General features: G+C 41.4%; 1 protein-coding gene and 1 long non-coding RNA gene across 8 annotated transcripts; one reads left to right on the top strand and one right to left on the bottom strand.

Moving 5' to 3' along the window:
* Positions 1–584: 584 nt before the first annotated feature.
* Positions 585–7,877, bottom strand: LOC130404649 (uncharacterized). Of its 4 annotated transcripts, none has more exons than XR_008904249.1 (4): positions 7,474–7,877; positions 5,739–6,365; positions 4,572–5,306; positions 585–4,340 (listed from the first exon to the last, which is right to left on the bottom strand). It is a non-coding gene; the product is annotated as an uncharacterized LOC130404649 (long non-coding RNA). The 4 variants fall into 4 exon arrangements; XR_008904247.1 differs by lacking the exon at positions 7,474–7,877 and having other exon boundaries at positions 4,572–4,768; positions 5,098–5,306; positions 5,739–6,492; XR_008904248.1 differs by lacking the exon at positions 7,474–7,877 and having other exon boundaries at positions 5,739–5,929; positions 6,058–6,492.
* Positions 7,878–7,888: 11 nt separating this feature from the next.
* On the top strand, positions 7,889–19,181 carry LOC130404648 (zinc finger MYM-type protein 1-like). Of its 4 annotated transcripts, XM_056609501.1 has the most exons (3): positions 7,889–8,828; positions 8,911–8,979; positions 9,379–19,181. In XM_056609501.1, exon 3 carries the CDS (start codon positions 10,749–10,751, stop codon positions 11,937–11,939), a length of 1,191 nt encoding a protein of 396 aa, XP_056465476.1. In that variant the 5' UTR covers positions 7,889–8,828; positions 8,911–8,979; positions 9,379–10,748; the 3' UTR covers positions 11,940–19,181. The 4 variants fall into 4 exon arrangements, with proteins under 4 accessions (XP_056465476.1, XP_056465474.1, XP_056465475.1 ...); XM_056609499.1 differs by having other exon boundaries at positions 7,889–8,303; positions 8,715–19,181; XM_056609500.1 differs by having other exon boundaries at positions 7,889–8,979.
* The last annotated feature ends 1,660 nt before the right edge of the window (positions 19,182–20,841 follow it).

Genomic DNA, 20,841 nt, shown 5'->3' with positions numbered 1-20,841 from the left:
CATCCGAGTCAGGAAACATGTCCCTTACTGACTTATTTATTTCGTCAGTAAAGTTCAGAGGAATATTATTCTTTGCCACCAACATTGCCTGGTCTCCCTTTCCCCAGCAAACCAACGATGCTTGGCTGAGACTGTGAAGCAGCTACTGCCTTCTTGTGTTTGTCTGTATTGGCATGGTGTTTTATATCTGTCCGACCGCCGTGCTCCACGGAAAAATCTACCCAGGAAACTTTACAAAGGGCATGGCCAGTACCTTTAAAACTTGTAGTGAGAAAAGCAAACTCAGATTTCCATTCTTCATTGAATTTACAAATGTATTTTTTTCTTTTCAGCTCCATTTTCTCGTCTTCGTTCTTTGTTGTCTTTTTAAATACTCGGTTTATACTACTATACTATACTTTAAATACTCGGTTTATACTTATACTGCTACTAATACTGAGGTTTATTCAGTAGTGCGGGTAGAATAACATAAGAAATAATACCAGGAGTACTACGAGTAGTGTCAGAGAGACGTCTCTGATTGGTCGAGCCCGCTGTTACCGCGGAGCGGTGGCAAACGTCTCCATGGTAACAGCGGGGGTCCGTGTACTTTGCGGCCAATGGATTTTCGTTTTGAAATGAGAAAACCAAAATCGGGAAACGAGCTGTTTCCCGATTACCATATAGAGATAGGAAAACAAAAATCCGAAAATGACCCATTTTCCGAATTTTGTTTTGATAATAGAAAACGGAAAACGGTAAAACGACCAGTTATCTGATTTTCTTTGATGTGCTTAAACATGGACATCGGGAATTAAAATACTGCGTGGAAATCTTCTTTCTCAATTTTGCGAATATTTTTGTGTTGTGACCCGGAAGCTATCAGTAGTTGGCGCGCGGTGTATTTAATTTGGAGCCAAGCTATCAGTAGTTGGCGGTGTATTTAATTTGGAGCCAGACATCCTTGAGACGCACCTCAAAATGGCATTGCACGAATATGCAGGTTTTATTTCAGAACACCGAAATAATGGAATGTCCTGTGGGGATATCGCCACTGCGTTATGCACCCAGTTTGGAACTACACGGGGGTTTTCCGAGAGGAATGTGCGGAGGTGGTGTGCTGAGCAGGGGCTTGTCAGGGACTTCTGCCCTGATAGTCAACTTGAAGTTGAAGTCGCTGAAGGTATTCTCGAGGTAGGTTTTTTTTTATCATCCGCCTTTCACGATTACCGCTTTTGTTAAGCATACAAAGGAATGCTACTCTTACATAAAAAGCTGACCACAGTTATATGCAAAGTCGGGCATCTGACTGGTGCTAATGCAATTTTTGGATTTAATTCATAAACACGTTGGTTGTTAATCAACAGGAAATATTTCTGTATTTTTAAAAAATGCACGTCTTAATCTTAAATTTAAACTAAGATGATTTACTATTTATAATTAAATATATATATTTAAGCAATATAGTAGGCTGCGAGTGGGGTAGGTAAGGGATATTCCCACTGGTGGTGTTCGGCCGTAGGTAACAGCAGGTAACAATATCCCTTACCTACCCCACTCGCACGAGTACTATATTGCTTTTATAAAACAATTTTATATTCAACCAATTAACATTTCAACACGAAGTTATTGATTTAAAAAATGTTAATTTCACCATTGTTTCTCCGCAACAAAAAATAGTTCCAGTCAACGTCTTGGTTTGGAATTACAAGAACTAACAGTTATCATCAGCGCGCTTTAGAATGTTTCATCGCAGAGTGATTTATTATTAGCTGTGAAAGTCCGAGTTGGGATGTCCTGGGATATTCCAACTCATGGAACGTCTCTCGTCCAATCAGAAACGGCTTAATAACTCGATAGAACCCAATTGTTTTATAATATGTATATATATTATGTATGCTAAACATCATACCTACACCCCCACCCCCCCAGACTGGATCGTCTTTTGGTCGAAAAATGATGACTGGATATCTATCCGCAAAAGGGGTTAAAGCTTCTGAAGGCAGAGTGGGCAATGTGTTGAGAAGTATTCATCAACCCTACCACATTGCAAGACAGCAGGTAAGGTCAAATAGCATTGTGTTTTCTACATTTCAATAGAACATACGTGTTGAGATTCTAATCATACGAATGAAAGATTATTGAGTTTTTATTATAATGGAATTCTTATATTTTAGGGTGCCCGGAATCTGAACCCCATACCCTACAATGCAGAATACATGGGTCACAAGCTGCATGTAGATCAGAATGAGAAGCTTGTTATGTTTGGAGTGACTCATGTTATGGCTATCGATGGTTTCAGCAAGAAGGTGGTCGGTCACTCCACCATGCCAATAAAGAACAACATCGTGATTTATGAGGAAGTGTACCGGTAAATTAACTTCACAGACTTTGTAAGGTGGAACCCAAAGTTGTCTCCTTAGGAGGACCCAGACTTGAACAAGTACATTAAAAAAGGTTAAAACCTAGATTTGTAATATGGAAATAATTAATTTGGAAAAAACAAAAAACTTTTTCCCTCTTCCAGTTTCTTAGTTAATTTTCCAGTTTTACTATTATTGATATCATTCCAATTTTGACAAAAAAATGTAATTGTCACTTTAGCTGGCCATGGCTAAGAGACTGATGCTGTTTATGTATATTTTACGTTTGTCGGTGATTTATCTTCAGGCCTGCTGTTCTTTCCTATGGAATATGGGACCAGGTCAGAGTTGACTGTGGGAAAGAATTCTATCTGGCTTTATTCATCCAGGAAAAACTGGCAGAACATCGACACAATACTCAAAGGCAGCCCTACCTTCAGACACCTTCTACAAGGGTAAAATAAATGTGTTGTTAAAAATTAATCCTGGTTTCTTGCCATTGAGGCGTATTTCTAATGAGGGCAGGCAGACTGACACTATCCTTATAACCTGCACAGAACCATGTGATAGAGAGAATGTGGTCGGAGGTGAATGCTCGAGTCAACTACCCTTTGAAGACAGCTCTGGTACAGCTGGTGGACCAGGAGGAACTGGACATGGAGGACAACACATCCAGGTATTGTGTGTCAAACCTGACATGCCAGCTGGCTAGGATTGGCATCACAAATGTCGTACAGGCATGGAATGCACACAGGATCCCAGGTATGATTAATTTCATTTTACTGGCGGTATTACAGGCATAACTTGCTAATAAAGCAGTGTAAATTAATTTTGATGTTCTATTGTAGAGTTCAATCTGAAATGGATTCACAAATGTGTAGCTCAAATTGCAACACTGCAAATCCAGTACTTTCTGTAGAGGGGCAGATTCAATTAGTAAAACATGTTATTAGTTAGAATCAAGTTTTTTGGACGTTGACCATGTTCTTGCTTTTTTAGATGACTTCTACAGGTTTGGAGTTGAATGTAAATGAATACATGCTCAAAGCACAGACATTCATCTTTAATTTGAGGGCATTTACATTGGGTGAATTTTGTAGGAATGACCCCCATCTGAATGAAGCTGTCATTATTGTCAACTCCAATATGCTGTGAAAGACAACTAAAATAACAAGTCAAAACATCATTGGCAAAATGATTACCTCCCCACAAGTGTAACCCCTTTAATCTCACTACTCACTTTACTGTCTTGCAGGAAGGGGAATACCAAACGAACTGGCTAAAGAAGGGTGTCCTGCAAAACTTTCTGAGGACCTTCTGCCAGTCGGTGCAGTTGCAGCTGACCTGTATCAGCAGGAAATGGGATCAGCCTTGAAAAGAGAATCCATTTTTGGAAGTGATCCTTTCCCCTCTGAAGAAGCCCAACAATGGACTGAAACTGAGTTTGGTTCTCTCTTTGATTTGCTATCCCTCTTCCAAAATGTGGTTAACCATAACTATGGCCCTTTTAAAAATGCAGTGAGGTCTCTGATTGATATCACCTCAAGACATGTGCGACCTGTTACACAGTGACCTGCAATGGTCAATGAAGAAGCAGTATACCAAAAATAACATTTTATTACAACAATGATAAAGTGGAAGTTGTCTTTTTTCTTTTCTTTTTTTTTAAAACGGTCACACACAATATAAACATTACAACAAACAACATCTTTCTGGTCATGTACCCATAATAACATCCAACAAACAAACTGAGGTAGTTCCAGTAATGTAAACATAACAAACAATAACAAACAATTATCTATCAAATCAAATCAATTTCTCTCTCCTTGAAAAGTGACAAGGCAGCAGAGAGACCCTTCACTTCATGTATTTTATTTTCAAAGTCTCCTGCCCTGCATTTCAAGCAGTGGTCTGATGTGACTAACCACAGCTCCACACAGGTACGACATCCAATTATCGATTCACAGCATGTGGCGAACATGGGATCTGCCATTACAGCTGCAAGGTTAAAAAAATATATATTATAAATTGATGCAGAAAATAACATTTAATTGTTAGTTGCAATATAGAAGGAAATTAACTAAGCAATCAGAAGTGTGTTTTATCGCAGAGTGAATGTTGAAGATGGCGATGAACACCCGTGACAGCTGGTCAGCGCAGTGCTTGAGGGTGGCAGGCGGCTATGTTTTGTACTGTAGAATGACCTACTGTTACATATCTTACACGTACCTTTACACACAAGACATGCAAAGGCTTCCTTTAAGGGCTGCAAACCGACATTTGCCATTATCTCCTCCTTTTGAGACTTGGCCAGCTGAGACAGCTGGTTGATTGAATTAGTGACCTCTTGGAGACTCCCGGCGGCTTGCTTCAGCTGGTCAACACGTCCAAGGACCTCCTGCAGGCTTGAATCTCCATCCCTTCGACTTAAATGTATGAACAGAAAAGAAAGGATTAAAGATTTTTTTCAAATGGTGCATATGAACAAATGTTTGAATATCTTTCTGAATATTTTATAAATCTTAATTTACTCTGTAAAAGCGTCAACCTATGAGACATTGTTGTCATATAATTGAATCATAATGACTTCATTCATGATCATCACTCAAAAAAGCAGACCAAATTAAGTTCAAATAATAATTATTCTTCCACTCTACTTTCTTTTTCCTTTCTTAACTTTTGCATTACACTGGTATTTCCTTCAGGAAGTTTTAGTTCATATATGAATTTGCCTACAGATCAAATGTTGTATTACCTTGTTTTAGCTCTTCTCCCATTCTGAAACTCCACAAAGTCACTTTCAGGCACAGCATATATTTTTCTTGAGTTCTGTTTCCAGAACTGGGAACCTAAGAAGTCAGAAAACATTAACTTCACTTGTTTTTAAAAGGGGTCATTGACTTTTTGGGGGTATTTCACACGGTTCCTTACGGTCTCCGAATAGGGTATGTAACATTGGTTGGGCTGTAAACAAACACGTGTTATTTATTTGAATGAAACACAGTCAGGGACATGAAATAACGTTAGCCACATTGCCAATAAACTAAACCATCACATCTACCGATAATAGAAACAGGGAGGATACGTTAGCAACAACATAATACTACAGCTTGCGGTTGTAATGAACAAAGGGTCAGAACAGCACCTTTTCAGCTACATCTTCTTAGCAAATCCTGCTTTACATACCTACCGGTTTCAAATTGTGAGATTTGCATATGAAAGAAGTGTCAATGGACTTTAAGGGTTCATTGTATGTACATTTTACCCACTGAACTGTCGTTAATCAACTGTGACAAGGTAAATTTGTTTTTTTGCAATCAATGACTCCTTTAAAATCAACATTAAGGTTTATTAGAAACCACAAATTAGAAGCAAGTTTCTGATCATACAACTTACTTCTTGTGCCCTCAGAGTCCATTATTTCGTTTCCTTGGGTGTCCGTCAAGGTAATAGGCTCATCAGAGCCCACGGCATCTTGAACTTTGGCCGAAATTCGTTCAACGCAGGCCTCAGCTTCCAAAAAGCGCACAACTACTGTCCTGGAAGGACTGAGTTTCTCATTAACAATTTCTGCCAGATGGATTGACCTGGGGATAAATCAGACCGTCTTAAAATCACACCTATGGGCCTAAAATGATATTTATATATTATAGGACGAGATTTTAGCAGCAGAGATCAGTTACATATTTAACAAGTTACATATTTAACAAGTAACCTTTGGAATGATCTTCCCTGGAACAAGCTAGCTCCACTAGCTCGTGGAGTTCCAGCTCGTGGTGGTGGTGGTGGTGTTTCAGTGGAAAAACCAGACGCAGAAAAAGATGTGGCAGAAGCAGAAGCCGGTGAGGGTCGGCGCATGAACCCAAAAGCAGGGGCACCAGCAGCGGGTGGAAGGTGCTCTGCATCGCCGTGGACCTCATAATGACTGCGATTAGTCAGATTAATTATTGAAAAATGGCCTGCTGGCTCTGGAAATATTGCCGTGTTGGAGTCGTCCGTGATATAAAGACTGCTGCAACTGACCTGTTTAATAGAATTAAATGAAAAATACCATAAAGGATTAAAAAACATTGTAATTAAATAGTACAAATACTACTAATCCCGTGTTTCCATAACAAATATACATCACAGGTCAACATACTTAAAACAATTCATATATACATTAGGGCTGTGAAATGATAAAAAGTGTGGATTAATCTGTGGATTAATCATGATTTATCACATATTACCGATTTTCTCTGTATATTAATCATGACAAAAGACGGATATATACATTTAACATGTTTTCTTTTTTCATTAATGAAAAACTAAAACAATGGTGCTGCAACTCAGCAGTTCTTTAATAATAATTCATTTTATTTGTAACGCACTCTTCAGAAGTTTGTTCAGAAGAATCTCAGAGCGCCAAGTCTTTAGCAGTTCTCTTTGCTTTTCCATATGGAACATTAATATATCATCATCCCAAAAAGAATTCGGGCTTTTTAGCTATTGTTTGGTTGAATACAAATGTTTCTTATCTTTTCAAATCAAACAGAAATGATTTGGGCTTCTTAGCCAGTGGATGGTTGAAAATGTCTCTTTATTGTCAAACAACCATTGACCACACCATGACACAATATAGTCTTCCTTTCGCCAGCTGGTGTGGCAAACTACCTTGTTCACATTCCCTGATAGTAAAGCTGACGGCTTCTTTAGCACCATGTGTCCTGTGACTGACAAGTGACAACAACGTCTTTCACACGGCATTGTGGATGAAGGAGTGGCTAGATATTTGCGAGCCCTGGCAGTTAGATATTTAGCGAACTATGCTAACTAATCAATCTAGTTGAGAGAACATCCCTAAACAGTTATGTCATGTCAACTAGTATTATTACCACTACTAGTACATCACTAGTCTCTCCAACAAATGAGTTATTGTTAAAATCAAAATGTTAATGTTACCGTTTGTAAAATTGCATGTGGGAAGTCAAAAAACTATTTTGCGCTCAAAAAATAGCCGCGGCTATGCTAACATTAACTCATTCTACCTGTCGTAGAATGACATGCCACCAAGCTAAGGCGCTGTGAACTGTGTGAGCATTTTTTTTGCAATGGATAAAAGTGTCAATTATAAGTTGAAAAGTAACATCACCTGAAAAATCCTGCAAATTTTGTCTGCAGACATGTCCTCTTGCTTCATAGTCAGCCGTTTGGGTCCGCGAAACAATATGAAGCTCTCCATTTCCATTCCATGCAATGTAACGGTTAAGCTTGTGAGAGGAACTTCCGGGTCACAACACAAAATCTTCGCAAAATTGAGAAAGAAGATTTCCACGCAGTATTTTAATTCCCGATGTCAATGTTTAAGCACATCAAAGAAAATCAGATAACTGGTCGTTTTACCGTTTTCCGTTTTCTATTATCAAAACAAAATTCGGAAAATGGGTCATTTTCGGATTTTTGTTTTCCTATCTCTATATGGTAATCGGGAAACAGCTCGTTTCCCGATTTTGGTTTTCTCATTTCAAAACGAAAATCCATTGGCCGCAAAGTACACGGACCAGCGGGCTCACTCAACCAATATCCTTTTCCGAACAACAGGTTGTTGTGATGATAACGAAAGTGGGAGACATGAAATCTTGTCAGAAATCAGGAGAATTTCGGGAGATTTTTTACCGCGGGAGGAAAACGGGAGAGGATAGTGAATATCGGGAGTCTCCCGGGAAAATCGGGAGGGTTGGCAAGTATGGGTATAACGTGTGTGTGTGTGTGTGCAGTGGCGTCACTAGGCTGTTTTATTCGGGGCTAAAGCCCCGGATCTAATTTGATTAGCCCGGAATCAAATTTTTTGGTAAAAAAAAAAAAATCGAAAAAAAATCCGACTTTCCGACGGTCCTTGAACGCCCCTCATTTACCGCACGAGAACAGAGCAACAAGTGCGTCAGTACACTTCAGAAGCCAGTCTCTCGCTGTTTACAACAGGTGAGTAGTGAGCACAAGCCCTAGATTTCACAATGTCTTTATTATATGTCAGTAATTAAAATGTCTGTAAACGTTTTGAAAACCTTACTTATGGTATATGTATATAATGTTATAATTGAATGCAAATGTATATCATGTACTTTGTCTGCAGCTAGAATGCTCTAGCTAGCTAACGTTAATGACTAGTAGTGTGATGGACCAGAGGCATTAAGCCTGCTACTATATCTATTATTTTCGTCTGTAGTCTAAATGACCGCTTTGTACATGAAAGTTGATGACAATAATATGAAGATATGATATGAAATTAAAAGAATAACAGTTAGAAATATTTATGTTAATACATGATTCTCATGGCAACAGGGAATGAGACCGGCTGCATAAGTGTACTGACTCATTTATGTTTGTTAACAGAGAATTATAACGACATCTGCTGTAGAGTCCCAACCCCCTGGGACCTGCAAACAACAATGTCACAAAGAAGGATTTCAATGTTTTTTGCTCCAAAAGTGGTTGGCAGCCAAAGAGGTAATGGTAATAGAAAGTTTTTTTGTTGTTCTTGTTCTTGTTGAACTCTTTAAGCATAAAATGGCACATCCTTCATTTTCAGGTATGATAGCAGATAAGGATGCAGCCAGGGTTCATGCAGGAGACCAAAGGGAGGAGAGTGCAAGTTCAGGTACCTGTAGGCTATGTTAAGAGTGTCTATGTAACAAAGTCGACCTGGTGAATTCCCTCTCAGTATAAAAAGAGGTAAAGACCTCCCACTTGCGCCAAAAAATAGGTTGTTTTGTCCTTGGCATAACTAATAGCACACACGTTTATTTGGTGGTCAATTGTGGTCGCAAATCAGAGGACCTGGTTTCGAGACCAATGAAGGCAAACTAGCAGGAGGAAGCAATACTGACGAGCAACTCAATGACACCACTTACATGTAGTATTTAACATATTTTAGTAACCTAATTATAATGTTTGAAATTAAAATTTCTAAATGCAATAATTTGATAGAATATTGATCTTAAGTTTACAGTAGGCTACAGCTTAACTTTTTTTTATTTATTCTTTTATAAATTTTCAGAGATAAGGGCAGAGTCAGCATACATAGATGCAGCTGCCAGTGATGCTGCTGACCAGAGTGAGGACAGTGCAAGTGCAAGTGCAGGTACCTGTAGGCTATGTGAGGAGTATCTATACCAATATCTCTAGTCCAGAATTGTATAATATTCAGCAGTGTATCCCAGTATACATCCTTGCCAGTGCCCATTAATTGCAAGTTGTGGATAGCAGAGTTTTATTTAATCATGTTTAAAAAAGGGGGGAGAAGGAGGCCATAGCTTTATTTAGCTTTTTTCCCCTTTTTGGAAATACAGGTGGCTCAGGGTCAGGGAGCACAGGGAACCTGTTAGGAAAGAATGATTTAGGGACACGAGAAACAGGCCCAAAGCAACCCAGACGGGACCAGTACCCATCCACTAGTTTTGGAAAGCAGCAACGGTCTTTCCAGTACAAATGGTTTGAATCTTTTGACTGGCTGGAGTATTCTTTGAGCAGAAACTCTTCACACTGTTTCTCATGCAAGCTCTTTGGGAAACACAACCCTAGAGCCAGCAAAGATGCCCTCCTCAGCAGGGCCGTGCAGCGACCCTTTGAGGGGCAGGGGCTCAAATTCAAAAAAGGGCACATGCAAAAACCACTACTGTCAGAGACATGAAACGGATTTGTCATGTCCAGTGGCGGCTGGTGATCAAAAATTTTGGTTTGGCACAGTAATAGACTGGGGGTCTGTTACTGTGGGGGGTCTGTACCGGGATGACGTGCCCGGTACAAATTTGGCACCCGGTACAAATATGGTGTGACAGCGCCCTGGCGCCCTCTATTGACCCACCGCCACTGGCCATGTCATGTGGCCACGTAGTTACTACAGAGTAGCCTATACAGATTCAATATAACAATGTATGCTTTCCCTTTGCAATTTCAAAAGGTTTCCCAGATAGGTTTGCTGGTAGGCTATAGAAAATAAACCGAGTGGTAGCCACTTTCACAGTCAGTTAAAACGATGCTTGTTGAAAAGCTTTTGCTGGCAAACATAGGCCTATACTTCAAAATGACGCTACAAAACGAGATAACTGTTACAGTTTATTTAACATTATCAACTTAATGGTTTTGGAAACAACTGTCTGTGTCTGACTCTGTAGTGATCTTACCCTGCATTGTACCGTCTCTTAAAACAACAAGCGCATCGCGCAGGCAGGCAAAGGTGAAAAGTCACGTTGATAGCCTATGACGTCACCCAGCGGCAGCTGCGCACTGAGCGCCGGTAAACGAGGCTACAAAGTACAAACTTTACTTCTCGATTATTACTTTTAGACATTTTTATTCTCGAATAATTTATTCACATGTTAATGTTTAATTGTTCATGTGTAATTTTACAAAGCATTGAAAATTTAAATGACCACTCAAAAGGGCACTTTGGTCCTTCAGAGGGAAAAGGGCAGGGGCTCGGGCACCCATAGCCCCCCCCTCTGCACGTGCCTGCTCCTCAGCACTGAGGGCTTTAATAACTGGAAAAGGGCCTTGGATAGCTACCGAGAGCATGAGGCAAGTGCTGTCCACAAGTCATCTATCCTGGCCTGGAAGAATTACAGAGCTACGCTAACAGAAGGCGATGTTGTCGACCAAATGAATGTTGGAAATTCCAGTCAGATTTGTGAAAGGAGAGAATACCTGCGGCGCATTGTGGCCGTCACTAGCCTTTTAGGGAAACAAGGCATTGCTTTCCGTGGTCATGATGAAACCAGCTCCTCCCTGAATCAGGGAAACTTTTTAGAAGTAATGAAGCTCCTTGAAACCTTTGACCCCTTCCTCCAGAACTACCAGGCCCCTTCTCATTCAACATATCTATCTCCTGCCTCGCAGAACAGCATGATCGAATGTTGTGCTGATGAAGTGACTGCAACCATCGTAGAAGAGATCAAGGCATCGAAAATGTATGCAGTGATGGCTGATGAGGCAAGAGATGGCCACGTTGAACAGCTTGCTGTTTGTGTGCGCTATGTTACAGCTGACGGCGGAGTCAAAGAGCGTCTCCTTGAACTTGTCACCCTTAAGGGATTGAATGCACAGTGCATCACTGACGCAATTGAAAATGTATTGGAGTCGAATGGCCTTAATGATCTCCTGTGTGTCGCTCAGGCTTATGATGGAGCTTCCGTTATGAGTGGTTCAGTAAGTGGAGTTCAAGCTCGCTTTCGTGAGAAACACCCAGAAGCAGTGTACGTACACTGCTATGCTCATGAGCTGAACCTGGTTCTCTGCCATACGTACAGGGCTGTTCCAGAAGCCAGTGACCTGTTTGAGACATTGGAGAGTGTCTACTGTTTCTTCAGTGTATCAATCGTAAACCATCAGAGATTCTCTGATGTCCAGATGCTCCTGGGCTTGAAGAAGAGTGAGCTTGTCCAGCTGTCAAAAACCCGATGGGCATGTCAGGTGAAGTCTGTGAGAGCAATGCTCAACAATCTGCCAGCTGTTTTAAAGTGTCTGGAAGAGAGTGCAACACCTCTGGCAGTCGGATTACTGTCAAAGCTGTCCAGGTTTTCAAATGTCTACCTGCTGGTCATGTTCCGGAGTATGCTGTGAACTACAGAGGGGCTGCACCTGTACCTTCAGAAGGATTCTGTGGACTTGGCCCAAGCAACACTCTTTAAAGATGCAGTCCTTGACACACTGAAATCCATCCGAACCAATGAAATGGCAGACAAGCTTTACAATGAAGCAAAACACATCTATGATGCCAACAACATATGTGAGAGTCACAGTGGTCGCAGGCACAAGCAGAGGGTGATGGAGGACTTTACAATAGAGTCCACCTTGGGTACAAGGGCTCATCTGGGCACAGAAGACCAGCTGAAACAAACTCTGTTGTACCCATGTCTTGATCGAATGGTAACTGAGCTAAACAGCAGATTTTCTGATGTGGGGGCAGAGCTAATGCGAGGCATTCAAGCTTGCAAACCAGCGGCCGTTGATTTCTTCTGTTTATTTATTTTATTTTATTGGTTTAGTTCAGGGACATTGCACACTAATCAACATTCAAAATGTAAGTGAGCCAGAGTTAGCCTGAGAGGCTAGTTTTTGTCTGTTGTCCCCTGCCAGATATTCAAAAGGCAACCTAAAATTACAGAAATAAAATGCATATAAACAAAGATTAAAAAACAACATAGTAGTAAGAATGAATTGACAGACAATGGCAAACCAACAATAACATAAGCAGACAATAAAACACAGTGTACATTAAACATTATAGGAAAGTGCACAAAACAGTAGATTAGAGCAGGACAAATGCACCTACAATAAAAACACATTCAGCAGCATAGAACACAAACATGCAGCACAATTAACTTAGAACATGACCTGCACAGGACAGGAGCACACAAGAGACAAGCAAGCAGGACACAGCATTTACCAAGAAGTCGGCAGGAGAAGCAATTGCAGTCCTAGTGTGTACATAATTGGTGACCATTAAGCCATATTTTCAGCTGTCCTGAAAAGGGACGGTAAGAACTAATTTCTCTGATATGAGATGGTAGTGAGTTCCATTCCTGCGACGCTGTAACTGAGAACGCTGAGTGGCTAAAGGCACTTTTTCTTAAGGGTACTACACAGTCTCCCCGGGACGAGCCTCTGGTTGTCCGGTTTGTATTTGACCTCTGAGTGATACACTGTTGAAGTGGTGGGGGGGCTTTGTTGTGCAAAATTTTAAAAATAAGGCAAAGATTTGCATACTTTATTAGGTTTTCCCAGCTCAGAAGTTTATACTTTCTTAAAATTAGACAATGGTGGTAGGTGTTTGACTTCCGGTCCAGGACTTTCAGGGTTCGTTTATACAGTGTTTCAAGTGGTTAAAGTGCTGTCTTATTGGCTTGTGCGAAGCTGGTCAAACAGTATGTGAAATGTGAAATTATCATGGCATGCATATAAATCTTTGCTGCATCAGTTGTCATTGAATTTCTAATAAAGCGAAAATTCGATAAGTTAAACTTAACCCTGTGACCAACTTTTTTTTACATGAGATTTGAATGACAGTTGAGAGTCGATTAGGAGGCCAAGGTACTTGAACTCAGAGACAACTTGTAATTTTACTCCTGACAGCATTATGGCTGGGTCTGGAGTGCTACATTGCTTTTTGGAAAAAAACATGCAGACTGTTTTTGATGTATTTAGCTGAAGGCATGATTGAATTAGCCAAGTTGAGATGCGGTTCAATGCATTGGTGAGTGTTGCTGCAGCCTGAAGTTTATTGCTGCCATGTGTAAAAATCACAGCGTCATCAGCATAAAGCTGAATCTCTACATCAGAGCACACAGAGGGCAAGTCATTTATATAAAGACTGAACAGAAGTGGACCTAGTATTGACCCTTGTGGGACACCAGTTAGTGAATCCAGCGCAGAAGATTTTTGATTGCTGACATTCACACACTGGATTCTGTTCATTAAATAGGATTCTGACCACTTGAGGGCGTTATTGGAGAAATTGAATGAGGAGAGTTTGGAAATGAGTACGTTGTGATTTACTGTGTCAAAAGCTTTTCTAAGGTCTAAGAATACAGCCCCAACAGTACCTCCCTTGTCCATCATAGACTTAACCTTTTCAATTAAGAGGCAGTTGGCAGTGTCTGTAGAATGATTGGCTCTAAAACCAAATTGCATGGGATGCAGTGAAAAGGGGCTGTTGTTTAAATGGGAAATGAGTTGTTCTGCTACCCACTTCTCTGCGACCTTGGACACCACGGGCAAGATGCTGATTGGCCTGTAATTACAGACTGTCTGTTGTCCCCTGCCAGATATTCAAAAGGCAACTTAAAATTACAGAAATAAAATGCATATAAACAAAGATTAAAAAACAACATAGTAGTAAGAATGAATTGACAGACAATGGCAAACCAACAATAAAATAAGCAGACAATAAAACACAGTGTACATTAAACATTATAGGAAAGTGCACAAAACAGTAGATTAGAGCAGGATTCTGACCACTTGAGGGCGTTATTGGAGAAATTGAATGAGGAGAGTTTGGAAATGAGTATGTTGTGATTTACTGTGTCAAAAGCTTTTCTAAGGTCTAAGAATACAGCCCCAACAGTACCTCCCTTGTCCATCATAGACTTAACCTTTTCAATTAAGAGGCAGTTGGCAGTGTCTGTAGAATGATTGGCTCTAAAACCAAATTGCAAGGGATGCAGTGAAAAGGGGCTGTTGTTTAAATGGGAAATGAGTTGTTCTGCTACCCACTTCTCTGCGACCTTGGACACCACGGGCAAGATGCTGATTGGCCTGTAATTACAAATAGCCTGAGAATCGCCTGACTTACCCTGCGTTCACACCAAAAGATGCAAAAAGTTGACGCCCGTCGTGATCCCATTCAAAGTGAATGTAGAGACGCGTTGCTGCTTTGCTGCCGCAGCATTTGCTGCCGAGAAAACGGGCAGCAAAACTTGATTTGCGGCGCATCAAAATCTGATTTGCGGCGCGGCATGCCCGTGCCCGCTGTCGGGCACGGGCGAAGGGCGCGTTCACGTATTTTGCGGCGCGTCAAATGCTGCTCGAGTTGAAATATTTCAACTTTTGACGCGCGTCAAAAGTTTGACGCGCCGCAAAACTTGATTTGACCCGCCGCAAAACTCAGGCGTCAACGCGTTCGGGCAGCAAATGCATCTTTTGGTGTGAACGCAGGGTAAAAAATAGGTGATACAACGGCTGTCTTCCAAACCTTTGGAAATACCCCTTGTGAGATTGACAGATTGATGATCTGTGTAATGGGGGGTGCCAATACATCTTTAAGATGTCTGAGCATGGCTGAGTCCATACCATGAACATCTTTTGTTGTGGAGGGTTTGAGGGAATTTACGAGCATTTGAACTTTACTGTCTGTGATGCAATTGATGTTAAAAACGGGCAAAGTAATATTAATTGGTATGAGATTCACACAAGTGTGAGGGAAACATTGTGTGATCTCAGCGACAGAATCAATAAAGTATTCATTGAATACTTTAGCCAAATCTGCTGGATCTTGCAACAGGTTACCATTGTCTTTTAGTTCTAATTGCCTGCTGCGCCTTAGATTATCCGACCCCATGAGCTTCTGGATCTGGGTCCAAATTAATTTTGTATTGCCTTTCGCCTCATTAATGATACTTATAAAGAAATTTGCTTTGGCTTTCCTCATCTCTTTAATGGACTTATTCCGTAAAGTAACAAATATGCGTTTGTCATTCACCCGATTTGACATTAACAACCTTTTGAGCGCAAGATCCCTATCCTTCATTAATTTCAGTACTTCAGAATTCAACCATGGTAGCAACCTCTTTTGATTTTTTTGTGAAATGATGTACTATGCTCTCAATTTCATTTGTGAATATACTACAATCTTCTTCCACATTTAGCCCTGGCATTAAGTTAGTCCAATTAGTTTGATGTACAGCACTTTTAAAATGATCTAGCTCATTTTTAGGGATCCTGAATTGCTCAAACCGTGTACCACCACTTTGGAACCGTTTCTTTGTGAGTTTTCTAGATATTAGGGTAAGATTGTGGTCCGAGAGTCCAGTAATGAAGTTAAATGACTTAATTACTCTTTCAGGTCTGTTACAAAAGATAAGGTCAATCTGGGTTTTCGAAGAAGTTGTTATTCTGGTAGGCCCTTTAACCAATTGCGTTAGATCAAAATGGTCTGTAGTTTGTTTGAGGGCCTTCCTATTTTTCTTATCTTCCCAGTTGATATTGAAATCACCCATCAGTATGAGCTCTTTCCTTGAATCACATTCTTTTAGCAAGATTTTCAGATGTTCATAGAATCCAGTGTTGGAGGAGGGTGGGCGGTATAAAGCAACAAGGACAAAGGACATTTGAGGTGAAAGAGTTACAGTTACACCAATGCATTCCAGATCATTGTCAGATGACCATTTAATTTGACTACACTGATAGATGTCTTTAATGTAAATCATCACCCCACCTCCTTTCCCATAGGACCTATCGCGTCTGAATAGCTTATAGCCTGGTACACATGTTGCAGCAGATGGTGAGTTGCTATGAAGCCATGTTTCTGACAGACATAAAAAATCCAAGTTTGACTCTGTGAGAATATGATGGACTTGGTCAATTTTGGAGATCAAACTGCGGATATTCAAATGCCCCCCTAGAAGACCTCTAGGCTTGGATTGTGGGTCCAAAATAACTTTAGACTGGTTTAGAGTTTTGAAAATATTTAATTTGCGGTGCTTTTTAAAGACCGGGTTGACTCCAGCTGGATGAGTACGAGAGTCACGGTTAACTCCGTAAGCGGTATTTGTTGACCAGCGCTGTTTGTTGTGGTAAAGTCCGCGTTCGGTGCTGCCCTCGCTCGCCACGGTCGCTGGGGACAACCACGCAGCCGCAGCAAGACCCCACGGCGCCGACGCTCCCTCCGCAAGCGAGCCCACCACCGAGAGAGGGAAAGAGACCGACGCCTCCGTATTCGCCGACAGACACGGGTCGCCGCCCGTCAGCAGTGGCGGGCCGTACTATTAGGCAAACCAGGCATTTGCCTGGAGCCCCGGGCCCCATAGAAGGTTTGTGGGGCCCCCAAAATGCCCCAATGCATATATTTTGTCCCCATATTTATAATTTTTATAAAAATCTCTTCACAATAGTAGCATCGGGATGTCTGATTACTCACGTTTTGACGATCTTTCTGTGTGCACCCCCCTTCAGTCTGCACTACATGGACTATTCCATGTAGTGCGCACAATGATGTCAAATTCAAAACAGTAAGCGGTAAGAGAGAGAAGAGAGAAATCGAGGGAGACATAAATCGAGTGAAACATGAAGCGATGGTACGAAAGCGGGTCAAAAAAGGAAGAAAGCGGGTCAAAAGAAGAAGAAAGACCAAAGGCAGGACTTTCTTTCAAAGCTACCAAAGCTATCCAGCTTTTTTACAGCCACCCAGTGTCAGCGGGACCGTCGGAGGATCAAGAGCAGCCGTCAACGTCGTTTGCTGTCACGTTACTGCTCCTTTCATTCCAAGTGGCTCTGGCTCAGCCAGCAGCGATGCTAATGACGTGTGTCAACAAACTGACGGAGATGATGCACAACTGGTAGTGAATATTTCTCACTCTCCTTCCACTTCGGTTATTGAAATTGATGACAATAACGATAACAATGACTGCGAGACACATATTCTTGTGGATGACCCAGCACTCTGGCCCAAGCTGCTGTGTCTTGGACGGGTGCACACATATTCTTGTGGATGACCCAGCACTCTGGCCCAAGGGCCGCAGATTCACAAAAGCATACTATTACATAGTAATGAAAAATGGTGAGAGGGTGAACAGGTCTTGGTTAGTCTACAGTGAAAGTGCAGACCGTGTTTTTTGCTTTTGTTGTTGCCTTTTTGGAAAACAAAAACAACTGAGTGAGGAAGGATTTCAAGACTGGAATAACCTTGCAATGCATCTAATCAACCATGAAAGGTCTGAAGAGCACAGGAAAAATACTGATAGCTGGAAGCAGCTATCAGTAGGTTTCCAGCAGTGGTTTCCAGTAGGTCACAGCAGATAGCTGCTGTGACCTACTGGAAACCCTCAGGTAAATGATGACATAAGGTTAACAGTCAGTGTAATGTGTCAACATAACGAATCTTATTGTTTTGTATGTTATTCTCAATTTTTAAATAGATAATTAACATTTGCATGAAAGAAGGATAGTGACTTCTGTTCATCCCTTGTATGGAGTATCTCATTATGCCATATATTATGCGATATAAGGTACATTAGACCGGTAGATGCAGGGGCCCCCAAATGACTGTTCGCCTGGAGCCCCCAAAGGGCTAAGTTCGCCACTGCCCGTCAGCACGCCAGAACGCAGGCTCTCTTCCAGAGCGGACAGTCCCGGACCACCGGTCCCGGCCGAGCACACCCCAGCCACGCCGGCCCCGATACTCCGGGCAGGCACCTCACTCCCAGCAGCGCCCAGCGGGCGGAGGCGACGAGGAAAGGTAGTTTGTTGTACTTGATTAGTTTGTTGTACTTGGTCAAACGGCAGCGTGTCACTACACAGAGTGCTTACCTGAGATAAAGTTGTGTGGCATTTTACATCCACTGTGATGTTGTTTTGATTCAACGGCTCACTGTGTAGTGGGCCGGGGCACGGATGAATATCTCCAGATAGCAGCAAACAAATCGTAATAAGAAGAGCGTCACTTTGTCGCAGTTGAGTTGGTGGTTTAAAGTGCTTCTTTAAGCGAAGGTACAGAGATGGGTAAACAATTGCTGTGAGGATTCCCTAGAGCTGATTGCAACACATTATAAAATGTCATTGAAAAAAGAGGAGATCCTGGTGGCAAAGCAGTTCCTTTCTAGAAGAAAGAGAGAAGGTGCCGTTTCTGACATGGGCAGTGTTTACAAGCTACTTCACCCAGACATGTTCCCAACCTTGAGCTCAGTTGTCCAAGCAGCCTTGACAATACCTGTCAGCAGTTGCACGTGTGAGCGGTCGTTCAGTGTACTGCGCCGTGTCCACACCTGGCTGAGGAGAACCATGGGCCAGGAGAGGCTACATCATTTGGCTATTATGGCAGTGGAGAAGGATGCGCTTTGTGGCTTAGACCATGGTGAAGTCATTGACCGGTTCGCCCAAGTCAAACCAAGGAGATACCCACTTGTGCTCAAAGGACAAAGGTCCAAAGAAAGGAGCAAGAAACAGTGAAACGAGTGAAAATAAAAAGTTCACTACAAACAAGAAATGAACAAAGAAAGACAATACATGTAGAGTAACAGTTAATAATAAACAGACAAATGTACAAGTATACACAATATGGAAAGTGTAAAGTAAAGAACGCATGACTACAGAAAGATAAGATGTTTAAAAGGCTCTTGCCTTTTAAACATCTTATCTTTCTGCATTTCTGCATTGTATACTTTTTCAGACATTGTTTACTATTGTGAAACTAATAAAAATATGTGAAGAATACATATATGACTATGTGACTCATTTATTATCTAAATGTTTAATGTTGGTGCTTATGAATGAGGCACTTTTTTGTAAAGACAAAGGGAAGTTGTGTGTGTGTGTGTGTGTGTGTGTGTGTGTGTGTGTGTGTGTGTGTGTGTGTGTGTGTGTGTGTGTGTGTGTGTGGTAAAAACATTCTGCAGTTACAGTTAGACTTGAACAATCACCTCTGCTTGGTTGCAAAAAACTTGAATTTCAAATTCAACAAAATGGCCAAGTTTTCAGGTATAACGTGTGTGTGTGTGTGTGTGTGTGTGTGTGTGTGTGTGTGTGTGTGTGTGTGTGTGTGTGTGTGTGTGTGTGTGTGTGTGTGTGTGTGTGTGTGTGTGTGTGTGTGTGTGTGTGTGTGTGTGGTAAAAACATTCTGCAGTTACAGTTAGACTTGAACAATCACCTCAGCTTGGTTGCAAAAAACTTCAACAAAATGGCCAAGTTTTCAGGTATAGTGTGTGTGTGTGTGTGTGTGTGTGTGTGTGTGTGTGTGTGTGTGTGTGTGTGTGTGTGTGTGTGTGTTACAGATAAAAACAATTATGTGAATTTTTCAAATTTCACAGCTGCTAGTCAGAGCTGACTCCAAGAGGGAAAACCAGTTTCTTCATTTCACTTTTCTTGTTTGGACAAGACAAAGGCTGAATCCGAGTACTCATACTTGACTGCTATATAGTATGCATTTTGTAGTACGCCACAAATATAGCATGTCCGAATGCTCAGTACGCATTGTGTATTACGGAAAACGTTTCCGAATGCGTACTACCGCCACAGTATACAACAGAGTTCACTACGCTATCCTACAATGCAACCAGAGTCTGGTAACGAACGAAGAAGAGATGGCTGACCCGACACCACCAAACCGCAAATTTCGAAATATCGAAATGTAAGTACACGTATTAAATGTTTCTTTAATTTAATAACAACAATGACAAGACGGAACACAGGTAACTTATCAAGGTAATTTTGCCGGCATCTGAGGGGAGGTACATCATCTCAAAACATCCGGTGGAGTTTCGGCGGTGTTCGGAAGCGTTCAGAGGCGTTCTACGCATAGCTGTAGACTAGGGATGGGCAAAATGATTCTTCTCCGGGAACTAGTTCTTTCAGTTCAGTTCACTATAACAATTTGTTCGTTTGATTAGTTCGTTACGTCAGTTTACGTCATTTGACAGGGAATTTCACAGGTGTCCTCCCCCCCCCGCGAGATGGCCCTGAGCATAATTTAAGAGACTTCTAGGCTCTACCCCCAGTGAAAATCGACAAGATATTCTGTAATAAGACAGTACTATGTACATAATTCACAGGGCAGGGTACACTGGGCTGGAGTCTATTCCTCATCTATACCATTTCGGCTAGGGATAAAACCTTTGTAGATCCCATTGGGGTCTGGGTATTTTTCACGTATTCTCCAAACACAGCAACTTGGTATGACAACTCTGTGGCCTTTTCCAAGTTGACCATACTGCCAAATGATATACTGTCTATATGCAGAAAAGCGGAACTGCCT

The sequence above is a fragment of the Gadus chalcogrammus genome, chromosome 15, assembly GCF_026213295.1.
Source record: "Gadus chalcogrammus isolate NIFS_2021 chromosome 15, NIFS_Gcha_1.0, whole genome shotgun sequence".
Lineage (NCBI taxonomy): Eukaryota > Metazoa > Chordata > Actinopteri > Gadiformes > Gadidae > Gadus > Gadus chalcogrammus.
The sequence above is the reverse complement of the archived record's forward strand: the minus strand, read 5'-3'. Positions and strand labels throughout refer to the sequence as shown.